Raw genomic sequence first — 22,979 nt, 5'->3', positions numbered from 1 at the left:
ATCTGGAGCTGTCAAGACGTCTGTAGAGTTTATTCCCTGCGTGGATATAAATGGCTTCTGTCTCCGGCTGCTTTATGAATAGTTTTAGTTGTTTTTGAGCGTCTTTGTTTGATCCTGGAGGTTTTATTTTTACCTGAGTGTTTCTGTTGGAGGTTTTCTGTCCTGGTTTTGGTGTCGTCGGGTCCTGGCAGCTGCTCCCAGCTCTCAGCGGCGGGTTGCCTCATGTTTTCTTGGCTGCAGGCGTCATGAATGAGACGGAGGAGGAGGAAGAGCAAACTGCCTCAGCGTGTTGCTCTTCATCGTTTTGAAGAGCATAATGAGAGTTTTCTGTGAAACCACTGAGGTGTTTCTCCGCTCTTCCATGCATGCAGACGTTAGTCAGAGCTTTTTGTGGCGCAGCTCATGTTCTGAATGCCGGCGGCCGTGTAAGGAGATGATTACAGGTCTTTGACCTGCAGACAGCATTTTATCTCCAGTGCTCCCAGTTAGAAACTCTCCCAGTCGGCGCCGCACTGGAAACCTTCCTGTCAAATCAACAGCTGCTCTGCATCTGCTGGAAAGAAGCGATAAGAGCAGAAAATGTGTCTGAAATCAGCATTCTGCCTCCTGACACGCCGGGGAGCTGTGAATGGGAGCCATGGGAGTGTAACTGGGAGTAATGGATGTGATATGGCGTCTATCTGGGGGAGCCTCTCCTGGCTGACAGGTTTCCAGTGAAACGGAGCAGCAACCTGCTGGGAACGACGGAAAATCCTGTTTCATTAGGTTTAGCATTGTTGCTGCGTTTGTTCTGCAGTGTCACGCCTCGGAGCGCGACACGGGAACAGAAACGCAGAAATTATGTTTGATCATCCGACAAAATCAATAACTGATGGAGCTGCTGTCATGCGGAGAATCCTGTGTGTTTTCCCATCTGAGTGCATTAAAACATTAAAAAGAGCCGCCGACATGCTGGCGATGAGCTCATCCATCAGCTGCCGCTCCGCGTGACATCGCAGTCATAACATCACATATGAGCCGATCCATCACCCTGACGCTCCGCAGGCTGCGGCAGAACCGGCCTCCGCTGCCACGCCGCTGTGGTGCCACGCCGCTGTGGTGCCACGCCACTCCGCTGCCACGCCGCTGTGGTGCCACGCCGCTGTGGTGCCACGCCACTCCGCTGCCACGCCGCTGTGGTACCACGCCGCTGTGGTGCCACGCCACTCCGCTGCCACGCCGCTTCGCTGCCACACCGCTCCGGTACCATGCTGCTGTGGTGCCACGTCGCTGTGGTGCCACGCCACTCCGCTGCCACGCCGCTGCCACGCCGCTTCGCTGCCACACCGCTCTGGTACCATGCTGCTGTGGTGCCACGTCGCTGTGGTGCCACGCCACTCCACTGCCACGCCGCTGTGGTGCCACGACGCTGTGGTGTCACGCGGCTCCGCTGCCACGCCGCTCCGGTACCACGCTGCTCTGCTGCCATGCCGCTCCGCTGCCACGCCGCTGTGCTGCCACGCCGCCATCTGAATCTATCTTCAAGATAAATATGCAGTTGCTGATTAGATATTTATTTTGACATCTATAAATGAATTTATTGATGGTGAAAATATGAGTTTGAACCTCCAGACGTTTCTCTCTGAGAAACAAAAAACCCAAATCATTGCTGTCATGATTAACGGCTTTCCGTACTCGCTCACCTCAGCCTGAATTTACCTGCATTTCCTTTCCTCTCTCTCTCTGCGGTTCCTGACTCTTGGTTTTCTGAACCTTTGAAGTGGATTTTTATTGTTGCTGAGTCTGAAGTTCAGACGTTTCCTGCAGCCTGGATCCTGTTGGTTCTGATGCGAGGAGCGGTGGACCTCTGTGATGGAGGAGGACAAGCGCTGTGATTATCTGGGATGAAGAGTTTCACCTCATTCGTTGTCTGAGAGACTTTCTGCTTATTGAGACGACGAAGCTGATGGAGACGAGTCTGAGCGAAGCGTTTCCTCGCCTCCGTCCCGTTCATCATCCCTAACGAGGCCGAGGCGTCCCCTCAGCTGAAATGCGTCCTCTCGCCCCCCCACCCCGTCCCCAGGGTGATGCATCACCTCGGAGCAAGGCCTCATGGGAAATCTGTCCTCACAAAGCTTCTCACCCACAGAGACGAGGCTCGATTCTACTGCGCTGGGTCGCTCAGAAACTAAACACTGACTCACGGTCCAGCAGCCTGCCGAGGCGGAGGCCGCTCTGCTGAGGGCCATGGTTCTGACCCGTTTGGACCGGGCTTCAGGCTGCATTCAGAGGCTGCAAAACAAACCCAGATCATCAGCCCTCCACCACCGTGCTCTGCAGCCGCAGCAGCTGGCTGAGATGAAGACGTTTGTTTGGTTCCATCCTGGTTCTGTCTGTCTCGGTTCTGTCCGTCCTGGTTCTGTCTGTCTCGGTTCTGTCCGTCCTGGTTCTGTCTGTCTCGGTTCTGTCCATCCTGGTTCTTTCCGTCTCGGTTCTGTCCGTCCTGGTTCTGTCCGTCTCGGTTCTGTCCGTCTCGGTTCTGTCTGTCTCGGTTCTGTCCATCCTGGTTCTTTCCGTCTCGGTTCTGTCCGTCCTGGTTCTGTCTGTCTCGGTTCTGTCCATCCTGGTTCTGTCCGTCTCGGTTCTGTCCGTCTCGGTTCTGTCTGTCTCGGTTCTGTCCATCCTGGTTCTTTCCGTCTCGGTTCTGTCCGTCCTGGTTCTGTCTGTCTCGGTTCTGTCCATCCTGGTTCTGTCCGTCTCGGTTCTGTCTGTCTCGGTTCTGTCCGTCTCGGTTCTGTCCGTCTCGGTTCTGTCCGTCTCGTCTGCTAACTTCAGTGCGGCGGCCATCTTGTTTCTGGAGAGAAGAGTCTTTCTTCTCCTTCATTTCTTCCAAACGACCACTGGCTCAGTGCCATGACCTTTCACCTTTAACCTCCTAACTGAGGCCTGTAGTGTTTTAGATGGCGCTCTTGAGCTTCACACTCTGACCTCTGACCTTCATCGTCTGAGAGGATGATGAACCTCCGACGGTTTAGAGATGACCTTTGACCCTTCCCAGGTTGACGGTTGCCTCTCTGAGGTCATTGCTGATGGTGTATGGAGCTAAATTAGTCCCATAAAGTTTGTTCAGATGAAACTGGAAAAAAAAAATTACTTTTCAGATTAAAATAATTTCAGTTTCAAGTTTTTTTTACCAGCTTTGTGGCCCCAGTTTGGCTCCGTAGTTTCCACTCTGACTTTTGTTCCCATTTTTCCCAACGCTGATGCATCGTAACGCGTTCTAATCTGGGATTAGGATTAGATGACTGTATATTTAAAAACTCATGAAACATGAATTTCCTCCCTGGTTGCATGTTTACTGTTGCAGCTATTATAATATTGGTAATGAAGGCGTTTAGTTGAGCAGGAATGAGGCGCAGCAGCAGATTCCATACATCAGAAGTTATTATTTGTGTTTGGATTATTAAACAGCTGCTCATCTGTCAGACTGAAACGTTCAGGGAAAATAATCCTCCCAGCTTCAGCTCAGCTCCTTTTTCTCTCTTTGTTCTGGAGCAGAAGTGGGAAGGCGTCGTTCCTGCTGCTGTCGCCAGTCTGCAGGTTGGATGTGGATAATTCCTGGGTTCTCTCCTCCGTGTGGACATCCTGCAGGCTGCGGCGTGCTGCGCTGCAGGGTTTCAGAGACACGCAGGGAAAACTGACTCTCTGTGGAGATAAGTCAGGCTGAATTAAAGCGGAATCATCCTTTAATCTGAAATTAAAACAACTCCAGAGGCTTTATTTTTAGCTGCTGGCTGCCATCAAACACTCATCAGATCCTCTTTGTCAGTGCGAAGACCTTCTGCTGTGTCATAACGAGCTTCCGTGAGGCTGAGCTGTGAAATGCTGGGGCGCCAAGCAGGACGGAGCGGAGCTGATTTCCATGCCTGCTGAAAGGATGTCTTCCTCCGTTCACTCCCACATCCCAGCGCTCAGCTGGAGACGTCTTCTGCCTCTGTTCTGCTTCCAGCTGCTCCGAGTGTTTCCACCTTCCTTCACCTCGCTCTGAGCACAACCTCCTCTCAGTCATCCTCCCACATCATCATCAGGACGAAGCTCAACTCGCCGACCTCGTCAGGCTGCTGCGACAAGCCAGAAGCTCACCACGCGTTTCTGCAGCAACCAGCACTGACATCTTCAAGTGTCCTCCTGCTGCAGAAACCTGAACGCCAGGCTCTGGCGCTCATCCTGCACATCCTGGAAGTCTGAGCCAGTCTTCTTCACCTCCTCATCATCAATAGACATGTCCCAGTAGGTTTGGGCCCAGTAGGTTTGGTCCCGGTAGGTTTGATCCTGGTAGGTTTGATCCTGGTAGGTTTGATCCTGGAAGGTTTGATCAGCAGTAGGTTTGGTCCCAGTAGGTTTGATCCTGGTAGGTTTGGTCCCAGTAGGTTTGGTCCCAGTAGGTTTGGTCCTGGTAGGTTTGGTCCCAGTAGGTTTGGTCCCAGTAGGTTTGGTCCCGGTAGGTTTGATCCTGGAAGGTTTGGTCCCGGTAGGTTTGGTCCCAGTAGGTTTGATCCTGGTAGGTTTGGTCCCAGTAGGTTTGGTCCCGGTAGGTTTGGTCCCGGTAGGTTTGGTCCCGGTAGGTTTGATCATGGTAGGTTTGGTCCCAGTAGGTTTGGTCCCAGTAGGTTTGGTCCCGGTAGGTTTGATCCTGGAAGGTTTGGTCCCAGTAGGTTTGGTCCTGGTAGGTTTGATCCTGGAAGGTTTGGTCCTGGTAGGTTTGGTCCCAGTAGGTTTGATCCTGGTAGGTTTGGTCCCAGTAGGTTTGGTCCCGGTAGGTTTGGTCCCGGTAGGTTTGGTCCCGGTAGGTTTGATCATGGTAGGTTTGGTCCCGGTAGGTTTGGTCCCGGTAGGTTTGATCATGGTAGGTTTGGTCCCAGTAGGTTTGGTCCCAGTAGGTTTGGTCACAGTAGGTTTGGTGCTGGTAGGTTTGATCCTGGTAGGTTTGATCCTGGTAGGTTTGATCCTGGAAGGTTTGATCCTGGTAGGTTTGATCATGGTAGGTTTGGTCCCAGTAGGTTTGGTCACAGTAGGTTTGGTGCTGGTAGGTTTGATCATGGTAGGTTTGGTGCTGGTAGGTTTGGTCCCGGTAGGTTTGATCCTGGTAGGTTTGATCCTGGAAGGTTTGGTCCCGGTAGGTTTGGTCCCAGTAGGTTTGATCCTGGTAGGTTTGGTCCCAGTAGGTTTGGTCCCAGTAGGTTTGGTCCCGGTAGGTTTGGTCCCGGTAGGTTTGGTCCCGGTAGGTTTGGTCCCAGTAGGTTTGGTCCCAGTAGGTTTGGTCCCGGTAGGTTTGATCCCGGAAGGTTTGGTCCCAGTAGGTTTGGTCCTGGTAGGTTTGATCCTGGAAGGTTTGGTCCCGGTAGGTTTGGTCCCAGTAGGTTTGATCCTGGTAGGTTTGGTCCCAGTAGGTTTGGTCCCGGTAGGTTTGGTCCCGGTAGGTTTGGTCCCGGTAGGTTTGGTCCCGGTAGGTTTGATCATGGTAGGTTTGGTCCCGGTAGGTTTGGTCCCGGTAGGTTTGATCATGGTAGGTTTGGTCCCAGTAGGTTTGGTCCCAGTAGGTTTGGTCACAGTAGGTTTGGTGCTGGTAGGTTTGATCCTGGTAGGTTTGATCCTGGTAGGTTTGATCCCGGTAGGTTTGGTCCTGGTAGGTTTGATGCTGGTAGGTTTGGTCCCAGTAGGTTTGGTCCCAGTAGGTTTGGTGCTGGTAGGTTTGGTCCCGGTAGGTTTGGTCCCGGTAGGTTTGGTCCCGGTAGGTTTGATCATGGTAGGTTTGGTCCCAGTAGGTTTGGTCCCGGTAGGTTTGATCATGGTAGGTTTGGTCCCGGTAGGTTTGATCATGGTAGGTTTGGTCCCAGTAGGTTTGGTCACAGTAGGTTTGGTGCTGGTAGGTTTGATCCTGGTAGGTTTGATCCTGGTAGGTTTGATCCCGGTAGGTTTGGTCCTGGTAGGTTTGATGCTGGTAGGTTTGGTCCCAGTAGGTTTGGTCCCGGTAGGTTTGATCATGGTAGGTTTGGTCCCGGTAGGTTTGGTCCCAGTAGGTTTGGTCCCGGTAGGTTTGGTCCCGGTAGGTTTGATCATGGTAGGTTTGGTCCCAGTAGGTTTGGTCCCGGTAGGTTTGATCATGGTAGGTTTGGTCCCAGTAGGTTTGGTCCCGGTAGGTTTGATCATGGTAGGTTTGGTCCCAGTAGGTTTGGTCACAGTAGGTTTGGTGCTGGTAGGTTTGATCCTGGTAGGTTTGATCCTGGTAGGTTTGATCCCGGTAGGTTTGGTCCTGGTAGGTTTGATGCTGGTAGGTTTGGTCCCAGTAGGTTTGGTCACAGTAGGTTTGGTGCTGGTAGGTTTGGTCCTGGTAGGTTTGGTTAGTCTTGGTAAATTTGATCCCGGTAGCTTTGGTCCCGGTAGGTTTGGTTGGTCTGACACGGACCAGTGGATCTGATCCCAGTGAGATTTTCCCAGTAGAACCATAAACAAGCTGCAGCAGGTTAGCGTTAGCCCAGCCGTATTGCAGCAGGTCAGGCGCCTGGAGAGACGTTTGGGTTTGGGGGCTTCGTCTCCCTGTAGGTCGTGACCTGATCCAGGACCTGCAGGGCAGATTGAGTCAGAAGGGATCGGATGATCCGGCTGCTGACCAGAAACAGGACTGAGAGTCAAACACACAGAACCAGCGCAAGAGAACAACAGCCGGATCAGAACCTGCAGCAGAGCATCTGCATGAATCTGTGCAGAAAATCCTTGGATCCTCTTCTTCTGACGCTGACATCTTCATTATCCTCCATTATCTGTCCGTCAGAGAACAACGTGTTCCTGTTTCCTCTGATGGGCAGCAGAAGATTATCACACCTGTCAGGGATTTCTGTCGCTTCCTCTGGATTCCTGGCTGTTTAAAACAGCTTCAGCTCCTGTTGCTGCTCCTGCTAAGGAGATCAAATCTCACCAAATATTCATGATCACAGCCGAAAGAGCCGGAGAGGGGAGGCTACAGCAGCAGGACGGCGAGGCCGGGTTGTTTCAGGACTCCATCAGTCGCTTTAACCCGACTCCGGTCCGTCTGTCTATAAACTCCGGTTCGGTGGTGAGGTGTGAATGCTAATCGACCTCTGACCTCTGGTCCTCCAGAGTTTGGTTGAAGTGAACTCTGGTTCCGTTTGAATGTGAACGCCAAGCGGACCGGAGACCGCTCCACCAGTGTTGCAGGTGTAGAGGGGTGAAAAACGAGTTCTTAGTAAATTAAAAACAGTAAGGAAGAAAATGGGCACCCCAAAATAATTTCTTTTTGTATCTTTAATTTCTCATTGTACTAAGTTCTTTAGTGTCATTTTAGTTAGTTCTATGGAATTCCACACACAACCGCTAGGGGCGCTGCCACGTTGGTGGCATAGAGAAGATCGAGCACAAGAAGAATAAATGTGAAGGAAGCTCAACGTGTGTCTCATACCACAGCATCACACACTGAGGGGAGATCATTCACATTACCCTCAGCCATCCAAGGATGCAGGGTAACACTGGGACCAACACCAGCAGGAAGTGGACTACAGCGCAGGGCATTCTGGGTAAATACAACCAAAGCTAACGTGCTAGCCTAGCGCTAGCAGCAGAAATGGCTCCTGGTCTTTAGCCTAAAGCAGGGGTGTCAAACTCCAGTCCTTGAGGGCCGGTGTCCTGCAACTTTTAGAAGTGCCTCTGCTGCACCACACCTGAATAGAATAATTAGGTCATTAGCAAGGCTCTGGAGAACTGAGGAGGTAATTAAGCCATTTGATTCAGGTGTTTTGTACCTGTGGCACATCTAAAAACTGCAGGACAGCGGCCCTTCAGGACTGGAGTTTGACACCCCTGGCCTAAAGAGAAATCCTCCAACCGCTAAAATCCGCCATCTTGTTTCCATCTGGTGAAGAAGGAAGTTGCTCTCAGTGTCTTCAGAGGTTTTTGTGTCGTTGGAGTTCTGGTTCCAGTAGAACCGGGTCGACCGGACTAAAGGAGGGAAACACAGTAAAACCTAAACTATTTCAGAGAGAAACCAGGTGCAGATGTCCTGATGGCGCAGCGACGTGTAGTTTATATTTATTATTTCACTGTTCATGCTGTTAGATTAGATTATTGCTCTGTTATCTGCCACCTCCAGTCCATTCAGTGTGTCAGCAGTAATTTGCTTACAGAGTTTCCATTTGGCTCTGAATGATCTGCTTCTTACTCTGTCCATGTTTGATGTGTCAACCCGTCTGGCAGCTAAAACCTTAAACGTCAGAGATGAGGCTGAAAACACCTGAGTGTTTTTACCAACCCTCCGCGGTAAGAATGAGTGTGAGACGATTCAGAGGACAAGACGTTTCCAGGCTGATCGCGACAGGAACGCTGGGTCCAGCTGAGAGAAGGTTCCAGCAGGAACCTGGAGCCGGGCTGCGGGCCGCTCTGATTGGACCGCAGCGTCGCCCTGAAGCGCGTGCGGCTCATTAAAAATGCAGAAACATCATGAATATTTCAGCACCTTTGATCAAATGAGTTCTAAAAGCTTTGCTGGGCGAGCCGAGGAATCAGAACCGGGCCGCTTTCATCGCGGTCATGTTCATCATCAGTCTGCTGAGGCTCTGGCCGCCTGCAGCTCGCTCGCGCTGTCGCCATGGTTACCGCGCGTCAGCATCTTCGTCTCCGACTTTATGATAACACAGCTTGCCATACAGGGTGTTGAGTTTCCAGACAGGAGGAAGAGCAGATTCAGCAACTCGTCATCCTCCAGCAACTCGTCAACCTTCGGCAACTCATCATCCTCTTACTACTCTGCTTTTTCCCAAACAGTTTCATATTTCAGACTTGTGTAGTAACTAGTTACATTTACATTATTTCTCATGTAAATGTAACTAGTTACTAGTTTTTTACTACACTAGTTACTAGTGTGGTAACTATGCTGCACATTTTACTTTTATTTTGAAATATTTCTTCTCTTTCCTGATTTGTTAAAGCTTCATATCTTTTTTTTATTGAAAAACTGATTTCTTTCAATAAAAATTAATTTAATGTTTGTTACTTAAATGAATTATTGTCATTTTTTGATCCGTCTGATGATTAAATGATAATTTGATTGGTTACTCAGTACTTGAGTTTTTAAAATACTTGTTTGGTCTCACTTGAGTAAAAATATGTTGAAGTAGATCTAGTTGTAGATTATCTACTCTGCCCACCTCTGTACTTACCGGGTACAGGAAGTGATGTCATTTCCCTCTAACTGACCGTCTGAGCTCCTTCAGGGCTTTTTAAACCAGCAGTGAGACTCGGCTGAGTTGGGAACAGTCAAAGTCGCTGCAGCTGCAGAGAGACGTCAAAGAGTCGTAGGTGGTTCATGAAATGCCAGAGAGCGGCGCACCGTGGCCCTCCGTGACGCTCCGCGTTGCCCCGCGGTCCTCCGTGACGCTGCGCGGCGCCCCGCGGCCCTCCGTGACGCTCCGCGTTGCCCCGCGGCCCCCTGTGACGCTGCGCGGCGCCCCGCGGTCCCCTGTGACGCTGCGCGGCGCCCCGCGGCCCCCTGTGACGCTGCGCGGCGCCCCGCGGCCCTCCGTGACGCTGCGCGGCGCCCCGCGGCCCTCCGTGACGCTGCGCGGCGCCCCGCGGCCCTCCGTGACGCTCCGCGTTGCCCCGCGGCCCCCTGTGACGCTCCGCGGCGCCCCGCGGTCCTCCGTGACGCTGCGCGTTGCCCCGCGGCCCCCTGTGACGCTCCGCGGCGCCCCGCGGTCCTCCGTGACGCTCCGCGGCCCCCCGCGGCGCCGTTTCCTCCAGCTCTCCTGTGACTTTTCACGCAGCTCTTACCCTTCAGAACCGACTCGGCTCTGAAGTTAAACGTTCCTGAAGTCCAGCTCCAGAGTTCATCCGTGTGTTTTTGTCTCCGCAGGTGGAATCTGCATCGCTCAGTCTCTGAAGATTCCCCACGAACACAAACCGTCGGACTTTGACAAAATCATCCGGCAGCTGCTGGACACCCGCTACGCCAGAGCCGTGGTTCTGTTCGCCTCCGACGAGGACATCAGGTACCGGGGCTCGTCTCAATCAGTCCGTCCTGCTGACGGCTGTTTGCTACTGTAACTTCATTCAGTTGAGGTTTTTTCTGTTTAATCGTTCATTCCTGGTTATCATCAACGCTTCGGGGAAACTTTATTTCTCAGATTAGTTTTCTTAAACCTGCCTGAAACTACCAACTATTTAAATGTTTTTAGACATTTGGTTTGTTTCTTTGTTCTTAAAATCATCATGTTCATTTCATTTACTCTGTCCTGAATTTCCCCGCTTTGGGACAATAAAGGGTATTGATTATCCAGCCGTCTCTCTGGCCCTCCAGGCTTCCGTAGACGCTGAGCTCTGGGTTTTGCTTTGGCTGCAGGGGAATCCTGAACGCCTCGAAGCGGGCCGATCAGGTCGGACACTTCCTGTGGATCGGCTCCGACAGCTGGGGGTCCAAGAACAGCCCCATCCACCAGCTGGAGGACGCCGCCGTGGGCGCCATCACCATCCTGCCCAAGAGGGCCACCATCAGCGGTGAGTCCAGGGACTCACCCGGGTTGATCGGATCAGACTGGAAGGATTTATGTCTCCAGATGTCTGAACTTCACCTCTCTGCTTCATTAACTCCGTTTTAAACAACGTTTAATGTTTGTGAATGCAGCAAATAATCAAATATTTCAACAAAATCTTTCACAAGCAGATGCAAAAACCTAACTTGGTCATCATGGAAAATGTAGTTTTATCACAGATAAATCAGCTGGACCCATGGAAATTATATTTACTTGTAGTTTTTTATCTTTCAACATGGCCGCCATGGTTGCCATGGAGAATATATGTTTGCTTTAAAATCACCTGTAGTTATTACCAGTGGTGGACACAAAAGACTAAAACATTAGGTCCACTAAGTACTGATACGCTATTCAAGAGTCTTAGCTATGCTAATGCTAAACCAGTGGTTCTTAACCTGGGTTCGGTCGAACCCCAGAGGTTCGGTGAGTCGGTCTCAGGGGTTCGGCGGAGCCTCTGCTGCAGAGGTAAAGACACACTTATGTAAAGTCGTGATGACGCCCCGCTTTGCCATCACTTAATGCAGAGGATCACGTTACATTGATTAGCCAATCAGAGGATCAGGTTACATTGCTGAGCCAATCAGAGGATCACGTTACATTGTTTAGCCAATCAGAGGATCACGTTACATTGCTGAGCCAATCAGAGGATCACGTTACATTGATTAGCCAATCAGAGGATCACGTTACATTGCTGAGCCAATCAGAGGATCACGTTACATTGCTGAGCCAATCAGAGGATCACGTTACATTGCTGAGCCAATCAGAGGATCACGTTACATTGATTAGCCAATCAGAGGATCACGTTACATTGATTAGCCAATCAGAGGATCACGTTACATTGCTGAGCCAATCAGAGCTGCAGAGGAGCCCTGATTGGAGGAGCTCCTCTCAGCAGGGATTCGAACTTGTGTCTTTATTTACTTCAGCAAAGCTCACAGTTTTTACCACATTCTATAGTCTAAATCTGCTCCTTAGTTGCATCTTTTCGGGGTTGTTACTGCCTCTAGTGGTGTGGGGGTGGTAACACAGCTAATATAATTACATCACTAAATCAGAATACCGCAAAGTATTTTGTGTGTCGGGGGGGTTGTTGGAATAAGAAGGGTTCGGTGAATGCTCATATGCAACTGGGGGGTTCGGTACCTCAAAAAAGGTTAAGAACCACTGTGCTAAACGCATGAAAACATTAGCATAAGCTAATGCTAACCATTAAGACGACCGTCTCAGTGCGGCTCACGTCTTCATTTGAGACTCGCCAACAGGAAGGTCCTCAGGTTCTGATTGTTTGGCTTCTTGTTGCTGCAGGACGAGCAGCATCTGCAGCATCTGCAGCATCTGCAGCATCCTCATTCTCCATCAGCAGGAAGCTCACACAAACGCTCAGGTTTTGTTGTTGCCGTTTCCGCGCAGACAGAGGAATTATTTCAGCCTGGTGTAGAAATAACAGCCTCCATTTTACAGCTTTTATTTAGACTGTGCTCTGATTTAACCTTTGACTCAATCAGCTCATATTTGAATGAAGCGACATTTCAGAGCGTTGCAGACAGGAGGAGAGGGAGCGTGCTGCAGGTCGGCCAATATTTCACAGGAAGCTGAGGGAGGGAGATGAAGGTCTGCCAGTCCCTCACTTCTCGCCTTTCCAGACATAATGATTAAAAAATGAAAGAAAAGACTCAGAAGATCTGCTTGATTTGACATTTACAGTGAATTTATCTGCTGATTATTGAGTTTTGTGCAGGAAGCAGCAGAGTTCCTCCGTTTCAGCTGCAGCGTTCTGCTTTGCGCCACCTGGTGGCATTGCTCTGTCCATGCAGCCACTTCAGGCGTTAATTCAGATTTGACTTCAGAAGCTAGAAGAACTGTGAGACTCAATGCAGCTGCTATAAGTTTATTTCCTGCAAGAGTCAACACTAAAACAGGTTTACAATAAAATATTACTCAACATCAGGCTGAAAACAATGTAAATACTGTTATAAAAGCTGTTTTTCAGGTTTTAATGCTATTAGCGATCTGTACATCAGCAATCGGCCATTAAACCTGTTCTGGATCGATAGGTAGTACCTCCGTCCTCCACTAGGGGGCGTTTCTCCTCCAGAGACGTTTCTCCCCGAGATGCAAGAGGAAAACAACAATATGCATTTAGGAAAATGGCAGCAACAGTCAGATTACGTCAGATTTCTGGTCAGTGAATGAACCGGGTCAGACTGGCGTCTCAGCCAAGACTTTACATCACAAACACACGAAATCATAGAAACGCACAGTCAACATTTCATTAAGGAGCTCAGCGTTTCAGCTGTTTCACAGTTTTCTGGAAGTTTGTTCCAGATTTATACTGCATAGAAGCTGAATGCTGCTTCTCCATGTTTGGTTCTGGTTGCACAGCAGAACCAGAACGGGTCTGGACGGTTGCTATGACGACAGCAGATCTTTAATGTATTGTGGTGCTAAACCGTTTATAGTTTATCCTCTGAGCTACAGGGAGCCGGTGAAGGACTGTAGAACCGGGTGGTGTAGAACCAGGTGATGTAGAACCAGGTGGTGTAGAACCAGGTGATGTAGAACCAGGTGGTGTAGAACTAGGTGATGTAGAACCAGGTGGTGCAGAACTGGGTGGTGTAGAACCAGGTGGTGTAGAACCGGGTGGTGCAGAACCGGGTTATGTAGAACCAGCTGGTGTAGATCCAGGTGGTGTAGAACCAGGTGGTGTAGAACCAGGTGGTGTAGAACCAGGTGGTGTAGAACCAGGTGATGTAGAACCAGCTGGTGTCTCCACCCTCCTGGTTCTACTCAGGTCTCCAGCTGCAGCTTCTGGTTCGTCTCTCTGGTCTCAGACTTTCGTCCTCTGGGCCTGAAATGTTCTGCAGCTGCTAGAAGGTCCACTGAGGAACCGGCTTCATGAGGCTCTGGAGGGTCAGAGGTCAGAGGTCATCCTGTAGTTCTGCAGCTGCTGGAAGGTCCACTGAGGAACCGGCTTCATGTGGCTCTGAGGTCAGAGGTCAGCCTGTAGTTCTGCAGCTGCTGGAAGGTCCACTGAGGAACCGGCTTCATAAGGCCAGAGGAAGACATATTGCATCGTTTATCGGTTAGCTTGATGAATTTATTGTGATAATTTTGGTTTATCGCTGTCATGATAACTTCCATGTTGTGATGTTTAAAATCCCCAAAACTGTTTAACTATTTAGTTCCATGAAAACTAAAAAATGCTGATAAGTCTGAAAACACTGTGCAGTTTAGTGACACAAATCATGTTTTTTATGACTGGTGCCCTAAAACGCGTTGCCCAGGGGAATGTTTTTCAGGAGCAGTATTTGTGTTAGTGGGGCTGTAATTGCCGTGACGCTCAGTTACCTAAAAAGAAGAAATAACGGCTGAAGGCTCAGCAGCGTCCTCACACCCGGCAGAGAGAAGAGGCTGTGAAACCCACCAAGGTGAGAACTGCAGGTCAACTGGCAGCTTGTCCTCCTGACGAACCCTGGCTGAGCCGCCTGGGCCTGGAAAGGTCACCGGGAGGTCATCGGACTGTTGAGCTGCTGCTTCGACCTGAAGCAAACCAGGGCAGAGACAGACGGTGGAACAACTGCTGGGATTTACTAAGGATTCATCGTTCCCACCACCCGACTCCGGTCCGCTTTAACCCGACTCCGGTCCGCCTCGACCCGACTCCGGTCCGCTTTAACCCGACTCCGGTCCGCTTTAACCCGACTCCGGTCCGCCTCGACCCGACTCCGGTCCGCTTTAACCCGACTCCGGTCCACTTTAACCCGACTCTGGTCCGCTTTAACCCGACTCCGGTCCGCCTCGACCCGACTCCGGTCCGCTTTAACCCGACTCCGGTCCGCTTTGACCCGACTCTGGTCCACTTTAACCCGACTCTGGTCCGCTTTAACCCGACTCCGGTCCGCCTCGACCCGACTCCGGTCCGCTTTAACCCGACTCTGGTCCACTTCAACCCGACTCCGGTCCGCTTCGACCCGACTCCGGTCCACTTCAGCCCGACTACGGTCCGCCATAATCCGACTCCGGTCCGCTTCAGCCCGACTCCGGTCCGCTTTAACCCGACTCTGGTCCACTTTAACCCGACTCCGGTCCGCTTTAACCCGACTCCGGTCCGCCTCGACCCGACTCCGGTCCGCTTTAACCCGACTCCGGTCCGCTTTAACCCGACTCCGGTCCACTTTGACCTGACTCCGGTCCGCTTTAACCCGGCTCCGGTCCGCCATAACCCGACTCCGGTCCGCCATAACCCGACTCCGGTCCGCCATAACCCGACTCCGGTCCGCCATAACCCGACTACGGTCCGCCTCGACCCGACTCCGGTCCGCCATAACCCGACTACGGTCCGCCTCGACCCGACTCCGGTCCGCTTTAACCCGACTCCGGTCCGCTTTAACCCGACTCCGGTCCGCTTTAACCCGGCTCCGGTCCGCTTTAACCCGACTCCGGTCCGCCATAACCCGACTCCGGTCCGCTTCAACCCGACTCCGGTCCGCCTCGACCCGACTCCGGTCCGCCTCGACACGACTCCGGTCCGCCTCGACCCGACTCCGGTCCGCTTTAACCCGACTCTGGTCCACTTTAACCCGACTCCGGTCCGCCTCGACCCGACTCCGGTCCGCTTTAACCCGACTCCGGTCCGCTTTAACCCGACTCCGGTCCGCTTTAACCCGACTCCGGTCCACTTTGACCTGACTCCGGTCCGCTTTAACCCGACTCCGGTCCGTTTCAACCCGACTCCGGTCCGTTTCAACCCGACTCCGGTCCGCTTTGACCCGACTCCGGTACACTTTAACCCGACTCCGGTCCGTTTCAACCCGACTCCGGTCCGCTTTAACCCGGCTCCGGTCCGCTTTAACCCGACTCCGGTCCGCCATAACCCGACTCCGGTCCGCTTCAACCCGACTCCGGTCTGCCTCGACCCGACTCCGGTCCGCTTTAACCCGACTCCGGTCCGCCATAACCCGACTCCGGTCCGCCATAACCCGACTCCGGTCCGCCTCGACCCGACTCCGGTCCGCTTTAACCCGACTCCGGTCCGCTTTAACCCGACTCCGGTCCGCTTTAACCCGGCTCCGGTCCGCTTTAACCCGACTCCGGTCCGCTTTAACCCGACTCCGGTCCGCTTCGACCCGACTCCGGTCCGCTTTAACCCGACTCCGGTCCGCTTTGACCCGACTCCGGTCCACTTTAACCCGACTCCGGTCCGCCTCGACCCGACTCCGGTCCGCTTTAACCCGACTCCGGTCCGCTTCGACCCGACTCCGGTCCGCCTCGACCCGACTCCGGTCCGCTTTAACCCGACTCCGGTCCGCTTCAACCCGACTCCGGTCCGCCATAACCCGACTCCGGTCCGTTTCAACCCGACTCCGGTCCGCTTTGACCCGACTCCGGTCCGCTTCAACCCGACTCCGGTCCGCTTTGACCCGACTCCGGTCCGCTTCAACCCGACTCCGGTCCGCCATAACCGGACTCCGGTCCGCTTCGACCCGACTCCGGTCCGCTTTAACCCGACTCCGGTCCGCTTTAACCCGACTCCGGTCCGCCTCGACCCGACTCCGGTCCGCCTCGACCCGACTCCGGTCCGCTTCGACCCGACTCCGGTCCGCTTTAACCCGACTCCGTTCCGCTTTAACCCGACTCCGGTCCGCTTTAACCCGACTCCGGTCCGCTTTGACCCGACTCCGGTCCGCTTCGACCCGACTCCAGTTAACTTTAACTCGACTCCGGTCCGCTTCGACCCGACTCCGGTCCGCTTCGACCCGACTCCGGTCCGCTTCGACCCGACTCCAGTTAACTTTAACTCGACTCCGGTCCGTTTCAACCCGACTCCGGTCCGCTTCGACCCGACTCCGGTCCGCTTCAACCCGACTCCGGTCCGCCATTACCCGACTCCGGTCCGTTTCAACCCGACTCCGGTCCGTTTTAATCCAAAATAGCAACTTTTTAGTTAAATATTAAGTTAGCAAGTGAAATTTTTGGTTTGAACCAAACATTAGTTTAATTTAGCTAAAATATTTAACAAAATTAAATATTTATTTTGAAACTGACATTTAAAATGTAGGTAAAAATGTGACTTTAAAAGCTTAACTCCATTTTATTTTCTGTTCGGTTAAATAACCCAAATGATTCCTTTAACTCTGCAAACAGCGCCCCCTAGTCCTGCTCTGCTTCCTGCAGGATGTGAGGAAGCTTCCGTTTGTTTTCTGGAAGGATTTTCCTCTCAGCTCTTCCTGAAGTGTCTCCAGAAACCAAACGAGGTGAGAGCGTGAAATGTTCCCTGGTGAAGCGGCTCTTCATGCACAGCAGCAGCGTTTTCCCACAGAGATGAATCACTTTCCCTGCAGCTCCGAACGAAGCGTCACTTTCCCTCAAACGCTCGACAAACTGCTCAGATGTTTGTTTCTCTGAGCTGCTTCTGCTTCTCTGAGCTGCTTCTGCTGCCGGTCGGAGAGTCTTTGCAGATTCAACAGCAAAGTTCTGCTTCGTGTTCAGCTGTATGCAGAAATAAAGACGGATCTCTGACTGGGTCCTGAGGAACCTCCGGACTCGGAGGAACCTCCGGACTCGGAGGAACCTCTGGACTCGGAGGAACCTCTGGACTCGGAGGAACCTCTGGACTCGGAGGAACCTCTGGACTCTGAGAAAACCTCTGGACTCGGAGAAAACCTCTGGACTCGGAGAAACCTCTGGACTCGGAGGAACCTCTGGACTCGGAGGAACCTCTGGACTCGGAGGAACCTCTGGACTCGGAGGAACCTCTGGACTCGGAGGAACCTCCGGACTCGGAGGAAACCTCCAGACTCGGAGGAACCTCCGGACTCGGAGGAACCTCTGGACTCGGAGGAACCTCTGGACTCGGAGGAACCTCCGGACTCGGAGGAACCTCCGGACTCGGAGGAACCTCTGGACTCGGAGGGAACCTCTGGACTCGGAGGAAAGACTAGGAGGAAAGACTAGGAGAAAACCTGGATGCTCTGAAGCTGCTGCCGCCGTTTCTGCTGCGGTTTGTCCGAACGGCAGGTCGGAGCTGGAACTGGACTCTGGTTGACGCCTCGTTACAGGAAGACGGACGGATGTGCAGAGTCTCCTCCTCGCTGCGTAACGACCCGACAGGAAGTGGCTGCAGACCGGCAGGAAGTAACCCTCAGCTGGACTTCCTTTACGGAAACGGATTCATGGAGCTGATGCAGCAGCAGCGCTGATGATGAAGCAGATTCTCCTCTTCATCACCGCGGCGCCTCAGAAGACGTTCCTGCTGCTGGCGAACGACTTCTGGACCCGGAGCAGAAACCGAACCGTCCGGATCTGCAGCAGGAACCGGACCGTCCGGATCCGGAGCAGGAACCGAACCGTCCGGATCCGGAGCAGGAACCGAACGGTCCGGACCCGGAGCAGGAACCGAACCGTCCGGAGCAGGAACCGAACCGTCCGGATCCGGAGCAGGGACCGAACCGTCCGGATCCGGAGCAGGGACCGAACCGTCCGGATCCGGAGCAGGAACCGAACCGTCCGGACCCGGAGCAGGAACCGAACCGTCCGGAGCAGGAACCGAACCGTCCGGATCCGGAGCAGGAACCGAACCGTCCGGACCCGGAGCAGGAACCGAACCGTCCGGATCCGGAGCAGGAACCGAACCGTCCGGATCCGGAGCAGGAACCGAACCGTCCGGATCCGGAGCAGGAACCGAACCGTCCGGATCCGGAGCAGGAACCGAACCGTCCGGATCCGGAGCAGGAACCGAACCGTCCGGACCCGGAGCAGGAACCGAACCGTCCGGATCCGGAGCAGGAACCGAACCGTCCGGATCCGGAGCAGGAACCGAACCGTCCGGATCCGGAGCAGGAACCGAACCGTCCGGAGCAGGAACCGAACCGTCCGGATCCGGAGCAGGAACCGAACCGTCCGGAGCAGGAACCGAACCGTCCGGATCCGGAGCAGGAACCGAACCGTCCGGATCCGGAGCAGGAACCGAACCGTCCGGACCCGGAGCAGGAACCGAACCGTCCTCCGGATCCGTTCACAGCAAACGTTTACGTTTCTAAACGAGACATTTTAGCCAAAATATGTTTTTGTGGTTGGAGTTTACAAAAAAGTTGAATCATCTGATAAAATGCTTCCTGTAAGTCAGTTTGGACTCGGAGGAACCGGTTAAAATATTCAGGTGAACTGAGATATTTTAACCAAACCAGATTAAATACTTTGTAATATTTGGTGTTTTTGCAGTAAAATCTTGTTTTTAGATCCTGAGAAGCCGAATCTTTATAAACCTTCATCCTCCGTTTTCTCAGCCGGCTGTTTGATCCGAACCACCCAGAGTCTGGAAGCTTCCCGCCGCAGCGACCCGTCCTGCTGCGTGACCTCTGACCTCCCCTCTGGCAGCAGAGCGCGCCGCCGCCTCCGTTTCTGTCACTGCAGCCGCTCACCCAGAAAACATGGAGACAAACATCTGCAGGGCAGGAAGTCAGCTGTCCATCACTTCCTGGAGGTTTGCAGCTGATTCTGCAGAGACGGGACCGGTTCTGGGTCTGGTTCTGCCTCTGGGTCTGGGTCTGGGTCTGGATCTGGATCTGGATCTGGTTCTGGTTCTGGTTCTGGTTCTGGTTCTGGTTCTGCCTCTGGTTCTGGTTCTGGGTCTGGTTCTGGGTCTGGTTCTGGTACTGGGTCTGGGTCTGGGTCTGGTTCTGGTTCTGGGTCTGGGTCTGGTTCTGGTGGTGACAGGAGGACATGAGCTTCTGTGCATGAAGACAAACTCGGTTCCAACGTTTTCTGCTCCATGAAGCCGCCGGAGGCTCGTAGCAGTTTGGACCGAACGCTGCAGCGGATCCACAGGTTTCATCCAGACCCAGTTACGTTCTCCTAATGTTCGCTCTGCTGCTGCAGCATCAGAGCCCTGATGCAGCATCAGAGCCCTGATGCAGCGTCAGAGCCCTGCTGCAGCATCGTAACCATGCTGCTGCAGCATCAGAGCCCTGATGCAGCATCAGAGCGCTGCTGCAGCATCAGAGCACTGCTGCAGCATCGTAACCACACTGCTGCAGCATCAGAGCCCTGATGCAGCATCAGAGCGCTGCTGCAGCATCAGAGCGCTGCTGCAGCATCAGAGCGCTGCTGCAGCATCGTAACGGCGCTTCCAGGCAGGAATTGCAGCCGAGCTGTGCTGGGACTCGTGATTCTCAGCAGCAGAACAAAATGCTGCTGGAAATTTAACCCCCATAACTTTTGATTCTTGGACGGTTTTCCTTCAGTTATGGAGAAAACGGAGCAGAAATCGTATTAATTCCATGTTTCATGCTTGCTGGTCGTCCATCACCAGATCCAGACCGGATCAGATGGATCTGGATCATCGGTGGATCCATGCAGAGCAGTGGAGCCTTTCAGTTTTCCTCCGGTCATCTCTTCATCACCTCCTGACTGGCTCCTCTTCCTCTTCACCTCCGCAGTGACTTTCAGCTCCACGCAGAGAAACGCGAGGTTAAGATCCCCATTTTATCCTGTCAGAAATTATTCATATTTATGCATCGCTGGGATCGTTTGGGAGCGTCAAGGACGTCTGAGGCAGTCGGTGACGGGGATGCTGACGGAGAAGATGAAGAGCTCCGTCAGATTACAGCCTCCCATAACTCTGACTGTCAACAAACACATGAAGGGAGTCAGGAAACCACAGCGCCGACCCTCCGAACATGAACTTCCCCGAAGCTCCAGGTTCTACTGGGTTTAAAGGAATCTCTGTTCATCCCAGCCAGCTGAAGGAAAACGGGACAACTGTCTGGAGGAAACGCATTTTATCTGAAATGTTGGTTTCCAGGTGATGAAGAGGAACCGGAGCTGGGAGGTCAAACCATCACGTTGCAGGAAAAGCTCAGGGATCCAGATCCAGACCTCTATGTGGCGCCGTGCGCAAAGTTACACAAACTGTCTTAAGAGAGAGAAGTGTGGTTTATTCATGGGGTTTATCTTTCAGTCATATTTCACCAAGTTATTCATTTAATGTCACATTTCCAAATTAAATACCCAATTAGCAGGATAAATACTGAGTCTGAAGCTAAATATTTAGCCTCAAATTCAGTTGCTGATCCCGGAAGTGGACTACCAAAATAAAAGCTATTTTTTCCTGAACCTGTAGCTCTTCTTCTTCTTCTTCGATTCTCTTCCTCTTTTCATTTCAGCTGTAAACAGTGAGCCGTTTTTAACGGAGTTTATACTGAAGCTCTAAAACCCAGCTCTTATTTTGATAGTCCACTTCCACTTACCGACAAATGAATTTGCATAAATGAACTAAATATTTAAATAGGAGCTACAGTAAATATCAGATTGGATACTAAATATCTAGCTCCATTTTCAATATTTAGCTAGCTACATAACCAGCTCAGTGTTTAGCTAAGTAACTAGATATCAGCTAGCTAATGCTAGCTGATATTTAGCCAACATTAGCTAAATATTAGCTAGCTAAATAGCTTCCTGTAGCTGTAATTTAAATATCTGCCTAACTAAATATTGAACTAAATGTTTAGTTTAGCTAGCTGGATGATGTGCCGCTCATGTTTATCCGGAGTTTGAGCTCAGAGACGTTTGTCCTCCAGGACTTCCTGTCCCCTCTGGGACCTCAGACTGCTCTGGGTTCTGATCGTAGAAATAAAAACTGACTAAAGAGGAATTAGGAAGCGCCTCGTGTCTGCAGCAGCTTCGCTCTGTCGACTCTGAATGATCTTTAGTTTTGCTGCTGATCTGTTAATAATCAGGACGCTTAGCAGACGTCCTGTCCTCTGTGCTGCTCCTCCCGGCGCTGCGTTCAGGCAGCAGCTGCTCACTCCAACCTGCAGCAGGAGGAGGAAGCTCCCCCCTCTGACTCCACTTGAGCCGAGCCTCTTGAAGACGAGCAGATAAACACTTGCAGCGCTCCGGAGGACGCTGTGAATAAAAGCCGCCGCTGCTGCTGTCTTCCAGGCTTCGACGCCTACTTCATGTCGCGGACCCTGGAGAACAACCGGAGGAACGTCTGGTTCGCCGAGTACTGGGAGGAGAACTTCAACTGCAAGCTGATGAGCTCCTCCAAGAAGGACGACAGCAGCAGGAAGTGCACAGGTGGGTGTGAAGCCGGCGACGTTTCTGCTTTTCTCTCCTCTGTGTGTCAGGTTTATACCAGAAACCTTTTACTGGAGGCGGCACTTGGACGGTGTGCATGAGACTGACATGACATGAAAATGAAGGAGTCTCTCTGAACGTCCAGGGCTGAAGGTAAATTATTAAAAAGTAATAATTAAATGTCCTTTAAAAGTGCCAATTCGCATTAAAGTGTCATTATTTAAAAAATAATGCAGAGTTGGCACTTTTAAAGGACTTTAAATTATTTAGTCATGGACGTTCATAGAGACTCCTTCATGTTCATGTCAGCCTTATGCGACGTGCTGCCGGACTCGACTGTCACTTTTCATTTTAGGGTTTGTGATTTGCAGCCGCTAGTTGGAAAAGCAGAACGATTAAAGGTCCACCAACAGGACAAACATGGACGATTCGGAAAAATGTTCAACTTTCTGACTGTTTTTCACTTTTAATATTTAGACTTTTCTGGTTTTAATCTGAAGATTTGTTGGATTTTCTAGCAAAGTTTCAACTTTAAAACTAAGAAATTTCCAAGTTTTTTCTATAAAGTTTCTGAGATTAATGTGAAAATTTCAGAATTTTTATTTTAGCAGATTTTTGACTTTTCTGAGTTTTTTGGGTTTTATTTTATCTGCAATGGCCGTAGTACACTTCAGTATCCATTTGTTTATGTTTACAAAAAATATTTAAAAAATGATAAACGTTACTGAATAGACATACGAGCTGCACAACAAAGATATTTATAGTTTTAATCTTTAGATTCTCCAACCATTAGATTTTAACAAAGTGTTTTTTTATCCATCCAGTTTCATTTTATTTCAGATCCTTTGCTGTTTTTTTGTCTTTTCCATTTTATTGTAAGTTGTTTAATTTCATTTAGTCACTTTTTTACTTTTATTTTCAGTGTTAATTGTTTCATCATTTGATTTAGTTTCAGTTTAAACTCTGGAAGGAAACGTTTTCTGGTTCCTGTTATGATCCTCATTCGTTCTCCAGATTCTTCTGAAACCTTTAAATCACAGAAAAGTTAAAATTTCTTCTGATCTGATTGGAGTTTTGTCCTGAGGGAAGATACTGACTGCTCAGACCTGCTCTACGTGACAGAAACGCAGCGTTTAAAGGCTGAGAGATGAACTTCTGAACCGATAAGCAGTTTTTAACTGATGGTTCTGGTTCTGGTCTGGGTCTGTATGGAGACTTTATTCTTAATCAAGGTTAAGTTATTATTATGTAACAGTAATAATGAAACTGTATATTTAGAAACTGGCCTGAAGGACTCGATCACACCGGCAGTCCAGGATGAAT

General features: G+C 51.3%; 1 protein-coding gene across 3 annotated transcripts in view; it reads left to right on the top strand.

Moving 5' to 3' along the window:
- The window catches only part of grm7 (glutamate metabotropic receptor 7), a 94,772-nt gene that overhangs the window by 44,102 nt on the left and 27,691 nt on the right, over positions 1 to 22,979 (top strand). For 2 of the 3 annotated variants that reach the window (XM_008408244.3, XM_017304852.2), the window contains exons 3-5: positions 9,902 to 10,037; positions 10,388 to 10,542; positions 21,519 to 21,656. In XM_008408244.3, coding sequence (XP_008406466.1) covers positions 9,902 to 10,037; positions 10,388 to 10,542; positions 21,519 to 21,656 — 429 coding nt within the window. Of the gene's footprint in view, positions 1 to 6,564; positions 7,572 to 9,901; positions 10,038 to 10,387; positions 10,543 to 21,518; positions 21,657 to 22,979 lie in introns of those variants that run through there. The other variant, XM_017304850.2, reaches the window with a different exon arrangement.

Source organism: Poecilia reticulata, chromosome 5 (assembly GCF_904066995.2).
Source record: "Poecilia reticulata chromosome 5, P_reticulata-male-v2, whole genome shotgun sequence".
NCBI classification, from domain to species: domain Eukaryota; kingdom Metazoa; phylum Chordata; class Actinopteri; order Cyprinodontiformes; family Poeciliidae; genus Poecilia; species Poecilia reticulata.
The sequence above is the reverse complement of the archived record's forward strand: the minus strand, read 5'-3'. Positions and strand labels throughout refer to the sequence as shown.